This window comes from Aquarana catesbeiana, linkage group LG05, assembly GCF_042186555.1.
Source record: "Aquarana catesbeiana isolate 2022-GZ linkage group LG05, ASM4218655v1, whole genome shotgun sequence".
Classification (NCBI taxonomy): Eukaryota; Metazoa; Chordata; class Amphibia; order Anura; family Ranidae; genus Aquarana; species Aquarana catesbeiana.
This window is the reverse complement of record NC_133328.1, coordinates 207,626,560-207,647,896: the sequence shown is the minus strand read 5'-3', so window position 1 is coordinate 207,647,896 and position 21,337 is coordinate 207,626,560. Positions and strand designations below refer to the sequence as shown.

General features: G+C 43.7%; 1 protein-coding gene across 4 annotated transcripts in view; it reads right to left on the bottom strand.

Moving 5' to 3' along the window:
• HERPUD2 (HERPUD family member 2) overlaps nt 1–21,337 on the bottom strand; it is a 102,278-nt gene that overhangs the window by 9,665 nt on the left and 71,276 nt on the right. For all 4 annotated transcript variants that reach the window (XM_073630523.1, XM_073630524.1, XM_073630522.1 and 1 more), the window contains 3 exons: nt 14,264–14,386; nt 10,317–10,604; nt 4,857–4,968 (listed from right to left, as the gene is read on the bottom strand). In XM_073630523.1, coding sequence (XP_073486624.1) covers nt 4,857–4,968; nt 10,317–10,604; nt 14,264–14,386 — 523 coding nt within the window. The remainder of the gene's footprint in view (nt 1–4,856; nt 4,969–10,316; nt 10,605–14,263; nt 14,387–21,337) is intronic.

Here is a 21,337-nt window from a genome sequence, read left to right as displayed (position 1 = left end):
CTTGGAGTACAGGACTTGATTTCTTAGAACATGGGTTATGCAGCTACCTTCAGATGACTGGGCTGGTACAAAAATTTGCTAGGACCGCCCCAGAGTGCATCAAATAATCTCGCCGACTATGTGATACTCCATTTTTTTTGGCAAGCAATAAGAAGTGATCAAGACACAGAGGGGAGGGGCCTGTGTCCTATAATGTACTCCAAGATAAGGAATTTACAGGCACGTCAAAAATTCCTATTATCTTATTCATACAGTACAGGGCACAGGACACTAATCTTAGACCTTAGGATGTGCCCAAGAACAAAGCAAACAAAAATGCCAACAAGCCCACAAGAAAGCAAGGGTTAAAGAACCCAAACAAAAAGCACTCGAAAGGATTAAGCACCTTGTGGCTAAACTTGCATCAGCTGAAGCCTGAACATCCACCTGGTAGAACTTTGAAAACGTGTGAACAGAGGACCAGGTGGTAGACCTTCAAATCCAAGAAGATGATGTTTGATGCTAAAACACCCACAAGACAAACAGCTCTGGTGGAATTGGCTCTGATAGGAACAGAGTTATCAATTATCTAAGGGCAGAAGGTCCGGAAAGGAGTTCCCTAATCAATCTAGCAATGGGGAAACATGAAGCATGATACCCTCTAAGAGCCACAAACAGGAAAAAAGGGGACTCAGCCTTGTAATCAAAGGTTGTGGCTTTCAGGTAGACTCTGACAACCCCTAAATACATCTTGGCAATGTAGGGTCGATTTCCTTGTCATGTTTAGGGGCTGGACAAAGAAAAGAAAGCACAATGTTCTCCTTGAGGTGGAAAGAAGGGAACACCTTGGGTAAGAAGGAAGGTTTTGGTTTCAAACGCACTTTGTCCTGGTGTAAAACAAGAAAAGGCTTTTTTTTTTTTTTTTTTTTTTTTTTTTTTTACAAGGGGTGGGTATGCAAGGAGTACAGTGGCAGAACAGATGTGCAGAGGTGAACAGCGGCAGAACTGATGTACAGGAGTGTACAGCAGTCGAAAGGATGAGGAGGCAGAAACAGCAGTTCAGGTGTGCAGGGGGTACAGCAATCAAACAGGTGTGCAAGAAGGAGTATAGTAACAGAAGAGGTGTGCGCGGGGGGCGGGTATAGTAACAGAACAGGTGTGCAGTAGGGTACAGCAGTGGAGCAGGTGTGCAGGAGGGTACAGCGGTGAACATATGTGCAGTGGAGTACAGTGGCAGAAAAGATGCGGAGTGCAGGGGTGCAACAGGTGTGCAGGGAGTACAGTGATGGAACAGTGGGGGGTACAGTGGTGGGAAAGATGTACAGGGCGGTGCAGTGAAAGTTATTGAAAGCTATTTCCAGCCAGTAGCAAAGGACATCAGTTTGTAAAAGAACAAAACCTGGACAAATGCACTCTTCCTCCTCTTGTTTAACATCCCACCACCCCCCCCCATTTCCAAAGTTGCAAAGTTTGAGCCTGATCGTATTGGTGCTGATCCGAGGCATGAAGGTGCAAGAACAGGGAATTATCTGAGGTGTGATGGTGCAGGAAATGGGGTGATCAGAGGTATGAGGGTGCAGGAAGTGGGATGATCTGAGGTGTGATGGTGCAGGAATCGGGGCTAATCCGAGGTGTGATGGTGAACAAATTCGGATGACCTGCGGTCTGGAGATTCAGGAATTGGGGCTTAATCTGATGTCTGGAGGTGCAAGTAATGGACTGAAGGAACAGTAATTGGGGCTGATCTGGGTTGTAAAAGTACAAGAACTGGGGTGATCTGAGGTGTGAATTTACAGGAATTGGGGTGAATTTGTATTGTGAAGATGCAGGAATTGGGGTGATCTGAGGTGTGAAGGTAAAGGAATTGGGGCTGATCTGAGGTCTGGGAGTGAAGAGCTGGGGCTGATCTGTACTGTTAAGGGGCAGGACTGAAAACTGAAATTTCAGGATCCACTGCTGGAATAGCCTGTTTGCTTTCAAAGTCCTCTCAGCAAAAAAGCTTTGGAGAAGTAAATATTCTAAGGATTGGGCCAGTTCTCAAAGTGCACAATCACTCAGTGCATAAAGTGAACACACAAATCTTCTGCCTGTAGAACTGAATAATATGCTCCAAGCTGTATATTGTGTTAGTGAAAGCCAGGAACCAGTGTAAATACACAAGGAAACCTTGTCTTGCCTTATCCATGACGCTGGACCTATAAGAGTTTCTGGCTTCACCCATCGCAGTGGTCATACCCGTGAAAGGGGTCTTCAGGGTCTGGGAACCATGGAAATGGACCACAGCCCTGGACCGGTATAGAACCCTGAGGTTAAATACATGAGTTGCACTACTTGCCAAGGTGAGTGCCCAATACCAGCGCTCGAAGCAAACATTACAGGCTGGCCCCACACACTCCAGGCATGGTCCCCAATGTACAAACCAAGGGTAACCAATCTGAAAATTCCAACAAGAAATGTATTAACATAGAATGGGCGGGGTTAGATTGCGTACTTTGGTAGTGGCTGTAGCATATTTTTTACTAGTGCCCAGTCACCTGAAGGGTGAGTAGCTGCATATAATCCATGGCCTAAGAATACAAGTCCTGTACTAAATGATTAAGCTAAAACCTTTGGCTTTACATACACTTTATTACTAGGGTTATAGTTATTTACAATTAGGGTTAAAGTGGAGTTCCACCCACTTTTACAACTCTTCAGCATCCCTCACTAAACTGTGCACTGTAAACGAATTGGAAATTTTTAAATTTTTTTTCTCAGCACCTACTGTATATCTGCTGTATTCATTTTTCACTTCCTCCTCCCTGGCCGCGGCCCATCGCATCATTTCCTGTTTGCAATGCCTTCTGGGAAGGGGCGGCAATTTCCTGACACTGCCGTTGCTATGGAAACCTGACCTGAAACCTATTACACTGCTTGTGCTGCAATGAGCATGTGCGAGATCTGCAAGGATGGGATCCAGGAAGAAATACAGTCTGGCTTCAGATGCCCACACCTAAGATGGCCACGGCCTGCTGTAAGTTTATAAAATAACAAACTACTGCTATAAACTAACAAAACAGACCTTAGTTTACAGACTAACTTTACTAGAATACATTAAGCTTGTGTATTATAGGGGTATTTTTATTTAAAAAGTATAATTTTGGCCGGAACACCACTTTAATGTAGTTACTAGGGTTTGATGCTATTAAAGTTGTTGCTATTGAAGAATTTGTAAAGTCTAGGGTTGGCTTTAGCGCCATTCACACTTGCGAATGGGGCAGACTGTAATTATCCGCTGGGAACTCAACTGGGTATAGTCGAGCTGCGATTACCTATGGGTGATCAGCCATAGACACAGACTTTACAAGTGTGAAGTGCGCCTTAAACAATTTAGCACTGTAGGGCAGCAGAATTATAAGGAGCTGGAGTTTTATAGAATTCACTGGCTTTCAAACAAAATTCCAATACCAATTTTAGGTGAGTTATGTAGGGCTCTTGCGAGCCACAAGTGGATTAATGCCTCTATGGTATGTAATAACTATGGATAAGCAGCAAACACTAACCACGTTTCATTCCGTGTATATAAACTACAATAAAAACAATGTGTCTGCGCTAAAATAAATTTAAAATGTGCAATAATAACACTCCTATGATGAACCAAATCAAAATATGTTGATAAAAAAATACATATGATTATCCCCCAGAGGAAGGCACGTGATCCCTGTGCCGAATACGCGTCGGGGAGGGGTAGGACGGAGCTGTCAGCAGACGATGAGGTGATACACACCACACCGCACGCCATACAAACTTTTGATTGTACTTTTTACTCTGGATAGTTTGGTGCACTTACGCACTAGTATATTGTGAGTACCCCCCTGTAGGAGTTTTTTTATATATAATAAATCCTTTACTATATCACACCATGGAGCTTTTCCTTTCTTTCATATGAACACCATTGTTGTTACCGGAGAGGATTGGAGTTCATACCAGCATACCTTGTATGAGCCTAGGAAAGGCTCCAATGCGTGTTTAGACACTGTTTAATTACCGTGTCACACGCCTAGAGGTGAGCGCAAGCACGATTGGGTGATCACGGGAGAGCACAAATAGCATGTTCTATAGTGGACACCGTTAAAGAGAAGCATTATGGACACTCATGTCATGGACACTATATACTTGCACTTTATGTTTTGATATATATCAGTTGATTATATCATATAGACACTTGATTGTCACAGGTGGAGCACTTTGATTTTTACATCCACAGAGATATATGTATGCATGTTTATTTTCTTAAGTATGAAGCACTTTTGATGTTTTCTCTGCATTAGGATTGCACTTATTGTATGTATTTTTTTATCAACATATTTTGATTTAGTTCATCATAGGAGTGTTATTATTGCACATTTTAAATTTATTTTAGCGCAGACCAATTTTAGGTGGACTGAACTATTAAATAAGAATATAACTTCTTAAGCAGGGTAAGCACGTTGAGTTTTTTTCTTTCTTCTCAACCAAAAGGTTAAACAAGAAAAAAAAAACAAACGAACAAAAAAAAAAAAACACAAATCCATGCATCAACACAAATGATGCATATGCAGGTATCTCTTCTGCTACGTTATTGTATCCTAACAGGGAAATTGTATCCAAATACAGAGATTAGCGCTGCAGCCATTGGCTGCAAGCGCTGATCGAATGCAGGTTTTCCAGCATGACCATTCGACAGAAGCAAATTATTACACTGGCTTCTTTTGAACAAGCAGACATTACACACATACCGAATGTCATCCGGTTGCTACTGAACCGGCCAACTTTCAGTACGTGTATACCCAGCTTTAGGGGTCATTGGGACCAGTAGAAACCCGTGGCACATTATGCATACAATTTCCACAACTTACCATTTCCAAGAGCTCATTGTTGTTCACTCTATCTTGATTCACATCTGCCGCATTGTCTCTAGCTTGTGGCTGACCTTCTTCTTGTCTAAAAGGAAACCATCCAGCCTGGTGCCTACACATTGAAATTAACATTCAAAGGTTGCATTAGAAACAAGCCATACAACACACTGTGAACTGAAAAGAAAATACATGACTTTAAAGTGGTTCTAAAGTCTAAAAGTTTTTTTTTTTTTAATACATTCTCTGTCTTTCTTTATTTTATCTCTGTCTTTCTTTATTTTATCTTTCATTTTATCCTTCTGTGCAATACAATATCGTTGGACAGGGCAGGTAAGTATGACCTTATTTTACCCCCCAAAAAATAGATTTTAGTATCACTTTAAGTATTTAAAAAAGGGGGAAAAGGGTGAGGGGAAGCATAATTACTAGAAATAATAATGATGTACATGAAAAAATTGGAGGCTGCTATTGGAGAACTTGACCTGAAAATTGTTAATTGCCTGGCTGTCTCTAGCTTCATTCAATAACATAGAATAAGCATGCAAAAGGTCAAAACTTCTAATTTGTATATTTGTTCTAAGTCAGTGTCTCAAAGTGCTGAAGCTACTAAGTAGTAATCATTCAAAAATCATTTCCCATGACCAGGGTGGTCAATAAAACATGTATGTTTATGAATAGAACTTTCATTTGAAATTTCTTCTAACCATCAATTCTTCTGAACACCATCACAGCCCATGCTGAGAGGAAGGAAGGCACTGATGATGAAGCAGACCTGTATCAACCTCACTCTGCATCAGCATACTTACATAAGATCAAACAATACGAGTTGCTTATGGGTAAGGCTAGCCATAAACATGTGGATTTCTCTCAATCAACCTGCTGGGTGGAAAGGGGCATAAATCCACTAAACAGCATGGATGGAGGAATCTCCAGTGCCTATTTTATTCAGACAGCTATTGTACCAGTTACTGCCCAAATACAGTGGGAGATGCTGAAAGGATGCAATCACTGGCTGACAACTTTCCACCCACCCAGTTCCGTCAATTTGTTAAATCGACTTTTGTTGAGACACATGGTACCTACAGGGCCACCCATGGCTTACATTTTGTCCAATGCAGTGGGAATTGGCTGACATTTAAGCTGTGTATGGCTAGTTTAAGTATTTACGTTGTTGCAACACAAGCACCAGCACATTTTATATTTCGATCCTATTGCTGTGGAGTCATTTAATTAATGCAAGCACTAGCACCTGTCATCTGGATCACATTGTTGAGAACCACTAAATGAACTGCACTATATGGTTTTAAAACGTTAAGGACTTTTTTGAAGGGTTATATTTTATTAGTTTTACACCAAAAATTTTGTTTGGAGGAAGTTATACATGCAAAAGCACTTTAATAAAATTTTATGCAAGTCATGGTATAAAGTTTTTATGTTAATGGTTTAATACATACAGCACAGAGGGTATAGGCGCAGCAGCATTTGCACTTTTTATTTACTTCACTTTGTGGGAACACAATAAGGTTGGATGCAGCCACCCATTATTAGCCCAGTCATACGTAATTTTTAGGTAGCGCAGGATAACACATTTATTTTTATTGTTGTATCAGAACCTCGTTTATTTATTTGTTCATATACAATAGGTTATGTGTTCCAGCTATAGCAAGTGGCACTGATTAAAATGGCATTTATCTGACAGGCTAGTTCTACAGAAGTCAATTGGTAGATTGACTTCTGTATAACCACTGTCCCCATAAATGGATCGAAATTTGACTGGTCCTTGCTGAACCAGCTGAATGTCCATGTGGCCGGCTTAACAGGCAAGGGAGGGAACCCTATCCTTTAGGCTATAGGCTTGAATAATGACTAAAGGAAGGCATGATTTGTCCAACAGGGAATTTTGCACCACACAAAGTAGGCCATCCAAGTGTGATAATAAGATTTTGCAAGCAGTGGATTTCCTGGCTTTCAGGAGCGTAGGCATGGCCAAAGGGACCCTGTCCCTCAGCCAAGCTGTTAAAGCAAGCAAACAACCAAGAAGCAGGATGATGGATTGTTCCATGGGACTGAAGATCTGGATGATCAGGAAAGGCTCACAGAATCTGTCAGTATTCCATGTCCTCTTGACACAGTTCAGTGCAATGAGGATCACTGTCACGCCCTTTCCCTTAATCCTGCGAAGCAGACAAGGGAGAAGGCTTTAGCAGGAAAACAAACAGATCAAGTTTAACTGATTCCACAAAGTCACTCACTCCCAAAGCCAGAGGGTCCTTGGTCCTGGTGACAAAACTATCCAGTTTGTTGTTGAACCTGGATGCCAAAAGATCCACGTATCCACGTTTGGTATCCCCACTTGTGACAAAGGTCTTGAAACAACTCCGGATGAAGAGACCATTCCCCTGAATCACAAGGCACTTGCATGGAAGTTCTACAGACTAGCACTTTAAATAAAGGATCCTTTGCATGTGCACAGAAACGAGGCTCATCCTGGATATTTGGCTAAGTGTATCTGCCAACCCATCCAAACAGTAGCACAAGGCAACAGGCAAGAGCTCCAGTTGGAGGAGAACAGACGGATCAGTTAGAATGGACCCAAGGTCCCAAGTCATGTTTTTGTTCCACAGGATTGTGATGGCACGTTGTATATCAGAACCAGCCAAAGAAAACAATGCCCTGAAGAGGGTTTCTGACCTCTTATCCATAGGGTTCTTGAAAACAGGAACAATCCTCAACAGGAACCAAGAAGGTCTTATTAAGGAAGGAAACTGCTGGGTCCACAACAGGTATTGTCATTTTCATTAAGAAACCCTCAATTGGGAGGAATAAAATATTTCAAGGGGAGGTCAGCCACTGCACAGAACAGATTCCGGGGGTGAGGAACTTAGGCTACTACAGTGATAGAAGCAATCTTCCAGGTTCAGTTCTGAGTGTCTGCAATTCTGCATAGTAACCACAGTGGGTTGCTCGCTTCAAACAGGTGCCATTCAAAGAAGGCCTTGTATCTCTTATTTGATACAAGGTGTCCTCTGAATAGACAAGTTGAAGAGGTGGGGCAGTGACATCATAATCTCCACCTCTTCCAATCAGAAAAGACAGTGTTAAAAAAATATATTTGCCGGAGACAGGTTAACCGCTTGCCGACCCTTTTTTAACAATATATCTATATATACATATACACACATATACACATGGCGGGAAGTTTGCTCTCCTGTGCAGAATCAAGTACCTGTACGTGATCCTGCACTTCCGGGTCTGGGGCGCACACCACTGGCAACCAGATCCCGATGTGATTGGACACAGCGGGGCCAATCAGTGGGTCCAGCAGACTCAATGTCCGCCAGGACCCGCCGATCGTTCTGGACAGAAGCAGAATGACGGTCTGCCTATGTAAACAAAGCAGACTGTCGTTCTGTCAGTAGGGAAGGTAGTGATCCTGTGTTTCTGCAAAGCAGGAACACGGATCTCTGCCTTTTCATAGTACAAGCACCCCCCCACCACAGTGAGTAAGAACATGTTAGGCAGACATTTAACCCTTTGATCTCCCCTGTTAACCCCCCCCCCGCCAGGGTCATTAGTACAGTGACTGCATAATTTTAGCTCCAATTATTATTAGTGTCACTGGTTCCCCCAAAAAAAGTGTCACTTAGTGTCCGATTTGTCCGCCACAATGTTGAAGTCCCGCTATAAGTTGCTGATCGCCACCATTAATAGTAAAAAATAATTAAAAAAAAAATAAAAATTCCATAGCTATCCTATAGTTTGTAGACGCTATAACTTTTGCCCGAACTACTCAAATACTTTTTGGGATTTTTTTTTTATCAAAATTATGTAGCACAATACATATTGGCCTAAATTTATGAAGAAATTTGATTTCTTAAAACATTTTTATTGGATATGTATTATAGCAGACAGTAAAAAATTAGGGATGCACCGATACCATTTTTTTACGAGTACCGACACTTTTTTTTTTAGTACTCAATGATACCAATTACTGATACCTACCGCAACTATTTTGTTTACACTTCAGATGTCAGCAATAGTACAAAGCATTGAAAAGTCATTTACAATGTTTTTTAATTTTGTGCTTTTTTTAATGTGAAATGTGTAAATATATATGTGTGAAAATATCCACTAACAAAGCAAACAAAAAAAAAAAAAGTTTTCAATGTTTATCGTTTATAAAATAGACGTGAACAAAAAAAAAAAAAAAAAAAAAAGCAAGAACATAATAATTAAATGGAGCAGAATAGGAAGTTAATTAAGGCTGGTTAGAGTAAATTAAGGGTTAATAAAGGGTTAAACAGAGGAACATGTGTTCATCCCTTTGATCTGCAGATGAAGAAACAGAAATATACAAAAAGAAACAATGTTTCTTTTTATTTTAGCGTTTCGGGGTGAGCAATGTTGTTAATGAACATTGCCGGCTGCTTTTTTTTTTTTGACAGCTCCAGTTACCGTACTTCTTTAACACTGGGGAGACCCGCCGACAGCTCAAAGAACCGGGCCTGGAAGTATCGGTGCATTTGCACGAGTACCGATACTTGTGCAAATACTCGGTATCGGCACCGATACTGATACTAGTATCGGTGCAACCGTATAAAAAATATTGTTTTTTTTTTTTTTTCAAAACTGTTGGTCTTTTTTGATTATAGCGCAAAAAATAAAAACTGCAGAGCTGATCAAATACCAAAAGAAAGCTCTATTTGTGCGAAAAAAAAATAAATTTGGTTTGGGTACATTGTGGCATGACCGCGCAATTATCCATTAAAAAAAAGCAGTGCTGTATCACAAAAAATGACCTGGTTATGAAGGGGGGTTAAATCTTCTGTAGCTGAATTGCTTAATATCTTAGGAGGACAGAAAACATCATCCAACAGCTAAGATGTTACTGAGACCCATCTAAAGCTTTTCCCATTTGGTACAACAGTTAAAGAAGAAACGTGGTGCATGATCACACAGCAAAGAACTTTAAAGCGGAGTTTCGCCTCGGAAAAAAAATTAAAAGTCAGCAGCTACAAAATACTGTAGCTGCTGACTTTTAATATAAGGACACTTACCTGTCCAGGGAGCCGGCGATGTCGGCACCTGAAGTCGATCTTCGGATCAACTCACGGGTGCTGCCACCGCTGTTCCTGGTAAGAGAACCAGGCAGTGAAGACTTTCGGCTTCACTCATGGTTCCCTACTGCGCATGTGCAAGTCGCGCTGCGCGTTCTGAATGGTCCCTGCTGTCTTCTGGGACCTGTGGGGGGGAAGAGGAGGGGCCGGCCATAGCTTAGTTTGCCTCACTTTCGCCAGAAGTGAAAGCAACTATACATGGATTTGACAGGTATCTGCTCTGTCCTCCCCCCTGAAAGGTGCCAAATGTGACAGGGGGGGGGGATGGGCAGGAATCCAATCAGCGGTGGAACTCCTCTTTAAGTGCTCTCCAATAAAAGGATATTTACTTTTTTATACTTACATGTAAACAAGTATCATAGCCCCCATGACCATAACAAAGCGACTGAATGATGAATAGAAGTAAACTATGCTAAGAAGAATAGCTGCTCGGGACACAGTGTAAATCCAATCAAGCCAATCGCGGTTGATCTCTTCTTCATTCATTACAGCGCCACCTTGAACATTCATTTGGACATTTTGGTTCACCTCTGGAGCAATATTTGGAGCTGCTCTTGGAGGGTTTGTAGGAGGTCGATCTGAATGGATAATGGGAGTGGCAGCAGGTCCTTGGTTGGAAGCCACAGCTTGACTATGAAATAAAAAAAATAAGTGGACATTAACGTTAATCTTTAATAAAATTCATACATTACCCATAACATTTTGAGAAGAACGTATATCTGGGCTTATTTCTAAAGTTCAAAGAGCAATGGTATGCAGTCACTTGCAGGTTTGAGCTGTCTAAATACATGATATTGTTAAAAGGCGAAAACAGGCAGTTATGTGTTGCTGCACACTGAAAAACATGAATACATTGCCTCATGCACTGTTATGACGTAAACCTCTCAGTGCAAACAAAATGTGCACTATAAAAGGTGGAAGTCAAATTAAAAGAAAAAAAATATATAAACTCACATTTTTAGGAATACAATTAACACAAACATTACTTTTTTACACAGATGCAAATTCTGAATGACAAGAAACTCCAATCCTCTTTAAAAAAGACCTATGCACATAAAAGACACAATGGGGAGAAGTAACAAAAAGCATCTGCCTAAAGAATGAAAATTGCAACACAGATTGACTGCACTACAATAAAGACATAGTTGGGGCATGGGCAGGATGTGAGAGAGACCAGTCACACACCACAGGAGCTCCGATCCTGCATTACTTTTAACTCATCTAATAGCAAATACGTGACTGTGGTCTTGGCTGTATGGCACTGGAGGTATGTTGTGATGGCTAGTTACATACCCCCTCTTCCACTGCAATACTCTACCACTCTGGAGAGACTCACTCCTTACTGCCCAGCCAAATTATTAATCATGGGCAATTATAACACAATCCTGTCCCCTGACTTGGATAGGCCCACACCTTCTGAACATTTGTCTGGAGATCTCTGCCTGGGCCTTGGCAGCACACCTGGCAGGCTTGGAAATGGAAAATCCCCTCCTCCAGAGTCTACTCCTGCTTTTCCACCTGTCAAAAAACATCCTCTCGCATTGATAATGCCTTTACCAACCCCTCCCTCCTGGAGGTGATTCATGAGGCCACTTACCTTCCCAGTGCCCCCTCGTCTTAGTTCTTAGAACTTGTGCTTGGCGCTGTGAGTCTCTATGGTGTCTGGGAGCGCAATGGATCTCCCACCCTGATATTGATGGGTATTCCTCTCCATTGTTTGGGACGCCTCTGAGGCATATATGAGAGGGCAGTATATTTCATCGGTTGCCGCTGTCAAGTTAGTCCAATCATCCACCACGCAACATCTTTGGAGTAGAGTGGAGGATCACACCCGCCTGTATGCCACCTACCCTACTTAGAAGATATTTGATTTGCTCATGTCCACCAGGAGGGAGCTTCATCTTCAGTTGGCCAAGGTCACAAAGTTGTACCTTTCTAAAAACAGACAAACCTTTTTCGAACACGGTGACAAGAATGGTAGATTTTTAGCCATGCTGGCCCAACACAATACCAATCCCCGGACGGAGGCGTTACCACTTATTCCAGAAAGAATTCTAGAAGAGTTTTGCATTTATTATAGTAAGCTCTATGTTCCATCCCTACCACCTGATTTTGAACAGTAATGACATAGTTGAGGCAAAGCTTGTCTCGGACACGTTTTATTACTTCCTCAATTAGGCCGGTTTACTAAAAAGGGTTGAGGATTTTCACGCAACTCCATTCATAAATCAGCCTCATTTCATCGACTAAGAAAGTTCTCTCGTTGATTCTGGCAGTTGTAAAACCAGACCAGATAATCAACAAATGTTTTTTTTCACTCGACTTGCATTTATAATATACAATGCCTATTAAACAAGTTAAAATAGGATGTGATCCAAAATATCACCTTAAAAGACCTTGCACAATTAAGTACAATGGGGAAATGGGTTTTCATTTTGGAAAATGTTTGGCTGCACCCAATCAGCTACAGCTGCTGGTCAATGTATTGTAAAGGCAGGGGAACCTTTCCATCCATCTCATTTGAGTGCATGCTGGTATCTGTTTAGGTCCTAGCTGAATGAAAACAAACTAACCATGTATGGCCAGCTTTAATCAGAGTAGCAATCTTCCCCTTATCAGACAGCATTTTTACACTACATTTTCTGCAATTATGTTGTCAAAATATTCCAGAGGGGAGAAAAAACACCCAGCGGCAGACTACATGCATTGCACTAAGTGCAAGGTGAGCATCCACGCAGGATCTAGTGCCCAAAGCAACATTACAAACTGTCCCCACAGCGTGGGGTCTGGAGTATGGCTCTCAAGGTTTTGAGGATGCATTGCTTCTATCTGTGGCACTAGAAGTCCGTGAGGAGTGGTTTGCAGAAATCAAAGATTAATAATAAAGAAAAATTATAAACTAGCTAAGCCAAGAGTGTGGTAGGATTAAAGGGAAGTGCCCAATGGGCAAATCCTCGAAATGATGCCAGTGTCCAATTACCTGAAGGTACAAGCCTATGACCCATGGTCTGTGAATACTTTGCCTGTGTCCTGTACAATTAACCACTTGCCGCCCGCCATATAGCAAAATTACGGCAGCAAAATGGTTTCAATATCCTGAGCGGACGTCATATAACGTCCGGTAGGATATCAAGCCGTTGCGCGCCACCAGGGATGCCACCAGTAGTCACCACCAGGGATGCCAATCAGTGCCCACAATGGATGCCAATCAGTGCCCACAATGGGCATCACTGATTGGCATCCATCAGTATTGGTTGGCACTGATTGGCATCCACCAGTAACATTTATTAGTGTACAGTGCCACCTATCAGTGCCCATCCATGCCACCTATCAGTGCCTATCTGTGCCGCCTATCAGTGCCCATTCGTGCCGCCTATCAGTGCCCATCTGTGTCACCTATCAGTGCCCATCTGTGCCACCTATCAGTGCCTATCCGTGCCGCCTATCAGTGCCCATCCGTGTCACCTATCAGTGCCCATCCGTGCCGCCTATCAGTGCCCATCCGTGCCGCCTATCAGTGCCCATCCGTGCCGCCTATCAGTGCCCATCCGTGCCGCCTATCAGTGCCCATCCGCGCCGCCTATCCGCGCCCATCCGCGCCGCCTATCAGTGCCCATCCGCGCCGCCTATCAGTGCCCATCCGCGCCGCCTATCAGTGCCCATCCGCGCCGCCTAACAAAATGATAAAAATTTTGTTTGGGTACAGTGTAGCATGCTCAATTATCATTCAAAGTATCAGTATTGGTTGGCACTGATTGGCATCCACCAGTAACATTTATTAGTGTACAGTGCCACCTATCAGTGCCCATCCATGCCACCTATCAGTGCCTATCTGTGCCGCCTATCAGTGCCCATTCGTGCCGCCTATCAGTGCCCATCTGTGCCACCTATTAGTGCCTATCCGTGCCGCCTATCAGTGCCCATCCGTGTCGCCTATCAGTGCCCATTTGTGCCGCCTATCAGTGCCCATCCGTGCCGCCTATCAGTGCCCATCCGTGCCGCCTATCAGTGCCCATCCGTGCCGCCTATCAGTGCCCATCCGCGCCGCCTATCAGTGCCCATCCGCGCCGCCTATCAGTGCCCATCCGCGCCGCCTATCAGTGCCCATCCGCGCCGCCTAACAAAATGATAAAAATTTTGTTTGGGTACAGTGTAGCATGCTCAATTATCATTCAAAGTGCGACAGCGCTGAAAGCTGAAAATTGGTCTGGGCAGGAAGGGTTATAAGTGGCCAGTATTGGTGGTGGTTAAGATAAATTGGGGGGGGGGGGGGGGGGGGGACAAACTTACTATTGCATGTAGTACTGTCGAGCATACATCTGCTGCCACCACATCATTTGCAAAGGGCTGAAGACTGAATATGCTGGAAATACTGCTGGAGCTCCTTGTCCGGGAATAGGATTCCCAACATGTCTACAAAAAAAATATCATGTTAATGCTATAAACACAATGAACGGTGATGAAAATGTAAAAGCGGTTTGGTAACAAGAGTTTAAACGCCTCAGTGTGAAAGGGGTCTAAAGGCCCAATGCACACCAGATGCACATATACATTCTTAATGCAATGTATTTCAATAATATTAATAATAAACAATTCACACCAGTCCTTTATGCTGATGTGCACTGCCCTGCACTAAAAAAAACAAAACAAAAACAAAAACAAAAAAAATATGTAAAACAAGCCCTCCTTTTTATTATTTTTTTTAAACACAAACGAGACAAAATGTATAGAAATGCACTGCAACACATATAAAAACGCAAGAGTAAAAACAGTCTGCTGAAAGTTTCTTTTAAAAAAATAAATAAATAAATAAATAAAGCTTAGGGGGGCGTGGCCGACCTCCCTCACACCAGCGATCCTCATGTCAGCATCAAGCTCTCACTCTGCTGAGCCCGTTGAGCTACAGCAGAGCACTATGCAGTGGTACCTGATCTGCACAGCCCCGCCCGACTCCCACACAGCCAAAGACAAGATGGCGCCCGGCTGGACCCCAGGGAAAGTCCGGCCTCCTCCCTCCACTCAGGCGGCCACCTATATCTGCGAGGACACTGCAGACGAGCTCCTGGCTCCTCAGTCAGGGCCTCTGGCTTCTATAGCCGCGTCAGCACTGCCTCCTGTCACACACACATTAGATGACCCAGGGCATCCAAAATGGAATCATCTCTCCAAACTAAATGCCCTTAAACAACAGCATCGGAGACTACTGTATCAGCTCTGGCTACCACCCAAGAAGACCATGCAGCCCGTATAATGGCACGTGAGTCTGCGTCCACGGCGCACCTACAACGCCTACGGCAGCATCAACTACGTATAGAGGACAGTGAAAACAGGTATACTGGAGGCAAACTATCTATCCTAATTCAGGTTCTGGGTAGGGAGGCTACATCCCCTATTGAACGGGACAGAGTGGAGAGGCTGGGTGGGCGCCCTTGAAATGTTCTCTGTCGGGTTCATTATTACACCCTGAAGGAAGAATTAATGCGTAAGGCATGGCACTTGGGCCCAGTGGACTTTGACGGATCTTCAATCCACCTGTACCCGAATTTTTATCGCAATACACTATACATGCGGTGAGTGATCTGCCCCCTGCTCAATTTGATACAAGCCGGAGCTACCTATACCTGGGGCCACCCATTCAGTGTCAAGGTGACCCGCAGTGACAACAAATTTGTTTTGTCAGATACAGATCAATTTCCTGACTTCTTTCTCTTCCTTGAGATAGACCCGGTCAATGTTCCGAACTGGAAGGACCCTCCAGATGATCTCCAAGATTATCGGTTTTGGCCCTCTCCCACAATGCCACAGACGTCCAAAGTCTAGATCTGCATCTTCTGACTCTAGAACACATCGTCCTATGTCACTAGAGTTTCAACCTAGCTCTTCCCTGATGAGTCCTGAACTGGTCCTCCTTCTACCTAGTGCACCACAAGGGGGGGTCACACCTGTTACCTTGAATTCCTGCCAGTTTGCCTTGGGAATGTTTTCCCACCTGTGATTTTTTCCTATTGATGCATGCCAACCAGACCATTTGTTGAATCGGTCAGAAAATTTAATGGAAATATGGATCCTTTCCTTGCCCTTTACTGGTGAAGCTATATCTGGCTGAGGTTTAAGAAGGACAGTAGAATTTTGCTGTTCTTACATGTTGTTATGGGCTCCGTTTAGTACCAGACAGCACTTCACTATGCCTTCTCCCCCCTATTTGCAGTACTATACTGATGATGGTATAACTGCTGGTTGTGCCTCTTCCCGTTCGACAACTTCCCCTTCCACGCTATTATATATATGATTTGATTCTTCTGAAGAGAGTGCGGTTTGGATCTGTGCAAAGCCTCACATTTCCCTGTTGGCGCTGTGCCTTGCTTTGCTGTGGGCCACTGTACCTGCAGACTGACTTAAAATCCCCTGGGTATCGATATACTATAATTTTGTTTGGGTACAGCGTCGCACGACCTGGGCAATTGTCAGTTAAAGTGACGCAGTGCCATATCGCAAAAAAATGGCCTGGTCATTAACCACTTAAGGACCAGCCTCGTTTTGGATTTTAGGTGTTTACATGTTTAAAACAGGTTTTTCTGCTAGAAAATTACTTAGAACCCCCAAACATTATATATGGTTTTTCTTCTAACACCCTAGAGAATACAATGGCGGTCATTGCAATACTTTTTTTTTACACCGTATTTGCGCAGCGGTCTTATAAGCGCACTTTTTTTGGAAAAAATTCACTTTTTTGAATAAAAAAAATAAAACAACAGTAAAGTTATCCCAATTTTTTTTATATTGTGAAATATAATGTTACGCCAAGTAAATTGATACCCAACATGTCATGCTTGAAAATTGCGCCCGCTCCTGGAATGGCGTCAAATTTTTACCCTCAAAAATCTCCATAGGCGATGTTTAAAAAATTCTACAGGTTGCATATTTTGTGCTACAGAGGAGGTCTAGGGCTAGAATTATTGCTCTCGCTCTACCGGTCACGGCGATACCTCACGTGTGTGGTTTGACCACCGTTTTCATATGCGGGCGCTACCCGCGTATGCGTTCGCTTCTGCGCGCGAGCTCGTCGGGACAGGGGGGTTTTAAAAATTTTTTTTTTTATTTTTATTATTTATTTTACAATATTTTATTTATTTTTACACTGTTTAAAAAAAAATAAAAAATTGTGTCACTTTTATTCCTATTACAAGGAATGTAAACATCCCTTGTAATAGAAAAAAGCATGGCAGGACCTCTTAAATATGAGATCTGGGGTCAAAAAGACCTCAGATCTCATATTTACACTAAAATGCAATAAAAAAAAAAAAAAAAAAAAGTCATTTAGAAAAATGACATTTGAAAAAATATGCCTTTAAGAGGCGTGGACGGAAGTGACGTTTTGACGTTGCTTCCGCCCAGCAGTGTCATGGAAACGAGTGAGCGCCATTTTGGCCTCACTCGTCTCCAGACACACCACGGCACAGGACGCGATCGCCTCCGCCGCTACCGACGGCTTCGGTAAGTGGCGGAGGGCACCGGATCGCGGCGGGAGGGGGGGGCCCCTCTCCCGCCACCAATAAAAGTGATCTCGCGGCGAATCCGCCGCAGGGACCACTTTTATCTGAAAGCCGGCCGCCGCACGAAAACGGGGATACCGGGGTTATGGCAGTTAGCTGCTGCCATAACAACGATATCCCCGTTCAAACTTAGGACGTACATAGTCGTGCGGCGGTCGGGAAGTGGTTAAAAAGAGGGAGTCCCGCGAAAAAAAAAAAATTTAAAAGTCAGCAGCTACAAATACCGCAGATGCCGACTTTTAAAATAAGGACACTCACCTGTCCCGGGGTGCAGCGATGTCGGCACCCGAGACTGAATCGTTCCTCGGTCATCGGGTGCTGCCGCCGCCATTCTCTGTAAGGGAATCAGGAAGTGAAGCGCTGCGGCTTCACTTCCCGGTTCCCTACTGCACATGCGCGAGTCGCACTGCGCTTCCTAACTGGTCCCCGCTGTCTCTGGGACCCGTGTGTGTCCCAGCAGACAGCACGGTGGGGACGGGAGGGGGCGTAGACTCCTGTGGGAGTCTATGCTGGAAGTGGGTGCAAATACCTGTCTTAGACAGGTATCTGCACCCCCCTCCCCCCTGAAAGGTGCCAAATGTGACACCGGGGGGGGGTTCAGAAAAGCAGAGGGTCGATTTTTGTGTGAACCTCCGCTTTAAGGGGAAAAATCTTTTGGTCTGTAAGTGGTTAACAGATGGTTCCACAGCACTAACCCATCTCAGAAAGCCAAGGGAGTTTCTATTGCTTTCCATAAAACCTTCCCCATTGCATTTACAGTAGTTAACATCTACCTACCAAATGTCAATCAAATCCCAACGGCTTTGCAGTACCCGAAGATCCTGTCTGGTTTCATGTAGGGTAAGCTCATCTTAGGAGAAGATTTCAATTCCCCTTTGGAGCCACTTGTGGATTCATCAACCTCACGGTCCTCCATATCATTTCTTAAACTAAGGGCCCTAAAACATGCTATTTACGACTTGCATCTCATTGATGTCTGGAGGGTATTGTACCCAAAGTCTTAGAATTACACCCATTTTTTTTGTACACCAGTCCTATAGACGCATTGATTACTTCTTAATTGACCATAGCTGCTTGGAGTGGTCCCCTGAGTGCAAAATAGACTATGGTTTTGTCCGATCATTCTCCCATATACTTGACATTCTCGCTTCCTTCCACTCCGGTGAAGGAATGGACATGGGGCTTAAACAATTCGTTACTCATAAACTCGGACTGTGTTGCGCAGGTTTTCAGAGACCATATCTAATTTTTTCACGGAATAAGATACTACCCCGCTACCCATTCAATGGGAGACACTAAAGGCAGTTTTGCGAGGAAGCTTTATTCAAATAGGGACCGACTTAAAGAAAGAACACTCGGCCGCCATAGTAGCTGCAATTCAAAAACTCAGAAACTTGGAAAACGAACACAAATGTTCTCCAATGGTGGACACACTTAAAGAGGTTTCCTCGGCTCAGTCACAGCTTAGGGAACTGTACGAGACCTCCGAGCGAACATATGCGGATAAGCTCACCTTACATCAATATAAATTTCAGGACAAATGCCGTAGATCATTACACCCAAAACTATCCTCCATTTAGATCTCACATTCAGGGCATGCACAGGGAATCCATCTACTCACCCTCTAAGATAGCTCAGGCATTCAAAGATTTCTATCAGTCCATATACAATATACCTGCTGTCAAGTCTCCAAGTTCTCCCTTCACCTTGGATCAAGATAAGTAATCTTAGGTCACAGAGGCTGCACTCTGTACTTTGGATTATGACACTATCAGTGATCTCAAAACGTCAATTTCTGAAGATGAAGTCACAGGAGCCATAGCTGTCACCCCAAATGGCAAGAGCCCAGGCCCTGATGGCTTTACTTCCAAATTTTATTAGTTTCTTGGTCCCCTTCTCAGTCTCTTTTTAAAGAGGAAGTAAACTCTGATAGGTTTTTCCTTCCTCTTTGCTTCCCTGCAAAGGTAAAGCATAATGGGCTACTATGCATCGCATAGTTGCCCATTATGTGACACTTACCTGCAGAAGAAGCCCGCAATGCCCCAGTCTTCCTCGCTAGCAGAGAACGTCCATTCTTCACCCCTCTTCCTTCCGGGGCCGCGAACTCCGGCTCTGTGACTGGCCGGAGTCGCGTGACGTCACTTCCACACATGCTCGCGGGAGCCGCCAGTCACTGCATGACCCGAGCTAGAAACGGCACAGCGTGCCCTTTCTAACTCTGGTTCATGCGCAGAAGAAATTGCCATACGGCAATTTGCAAATATCTCCTAGACCGTGTAGGTCTAGGAGATATTTCAAGCACCTACAGGTAAGCCTTAATCTAGGCTTACCTGTAGGTTAAAGTGGTCTGTAAGGGTTTACAACCACTTTAACTAAAGTGTTTAATTCCTTACTGGAGGGCTCAGGTGTTCCCTTCACAAACACTTGAAGCTCACATCTCCCTTATCCCAAAGCCAGATGAAGACCCAACCTTGTGTGCGAATTATAGCCCCATATGCTTGATAGGTGTCCATTTGTACGTTTTCACTAAGGTTTTAGCCAACATATTGCAGACATTATTGCCCCACTTAAGTCACCTGGACCAGGTTGGTGGACGTGAAGCAAGGGATAACACTCCGAAAACCCTTCTCCTAACTGATTACGCCCACACCCATAACATCCTTTTATGCCTTTTAACAGTCAATGCTGAGGAGGCATTTGATCGAGTTGATTGGCAATTCCTTTGTTTGTTCTTATAGCAGATAGGGCTAGGCCCCCCATATGATTTCAAGGATAATGTCCCTTTATTCCTCTCCGTCTGCTAGGATCCGCATAAACTGTTCTTTATCCCCAGGGTTTTCTATCCATAATGGGATGCGACAAGGTTGCCCCCTGTCCCCCGTTTCTCTACGCCCTTACTATGGAACATCTGGCTATCGCCCTGCAAAATAACCTTACTATTAAGGGTATTACGGTGGACTCTATCTATACTAAACTCACCATCTTTGCAGATGACCTGCTTCTGTTTGTGACACAACTGCACATGTCCCTGCCATTAATACTGCAGGAGTTCAAGAAATTTGGGGTAGTAAGCAACTTTAAAGTGAACTACATTAAATCACAAATTCTCAATATTTCATTGCAAAGACGGTTCTACAACAACTTTCGACCACATTTCCTTTTAAGACCAGTAACACTTCCATTTGCTATCTAGGAATCTACATACCAATGGATGCATCCCAGCTCTCTTCTAGAAACCTCATTCCCTGCTCTTTATAACCCAGGCGGATTTATTACTATATGCATCTAGTGGCTAGGTAGGGTGAATACTTTGAAAATGGATGTTCTTCCTCGGTTTCTCCATCTATTTCACACAATCCCTATCGGCATATCTACCTGGTATTTCAGGAAGCTCCGTCAGATGTTTTCCCAATTCATCTGGAATGCGACCCATCCCAGAATACGCTATGAAACGCTATCTCTTCCGAAAGCCCAAGGAGGGGCTGGAGCCCCGGATGCCATAAGGCAGTGGTACTCACTCCTATACTGGACTGGTTCCGTCATTCCTCATCTAAACTTTGGGTTCCATTGGAAAGACATTTAAACCGTATTGATCTTTGCACCCTCCCTTGGGCCCCTTCTATCCATTGTAGGGACTCGTCGCTCATTAGCGACCTTACCCGCCAGACGATTCAAATTTGTGACCGACTGACATCCTCTGGTGCCATAGCTAAACCGTTGGGGCCTATGACCCCTTTTTTTGGGACCCCAGCCTTCGCTCTGGCTAAGCATGGGGCGGGGTTTGGACCCTGGCAAAAGATCATAGATGACT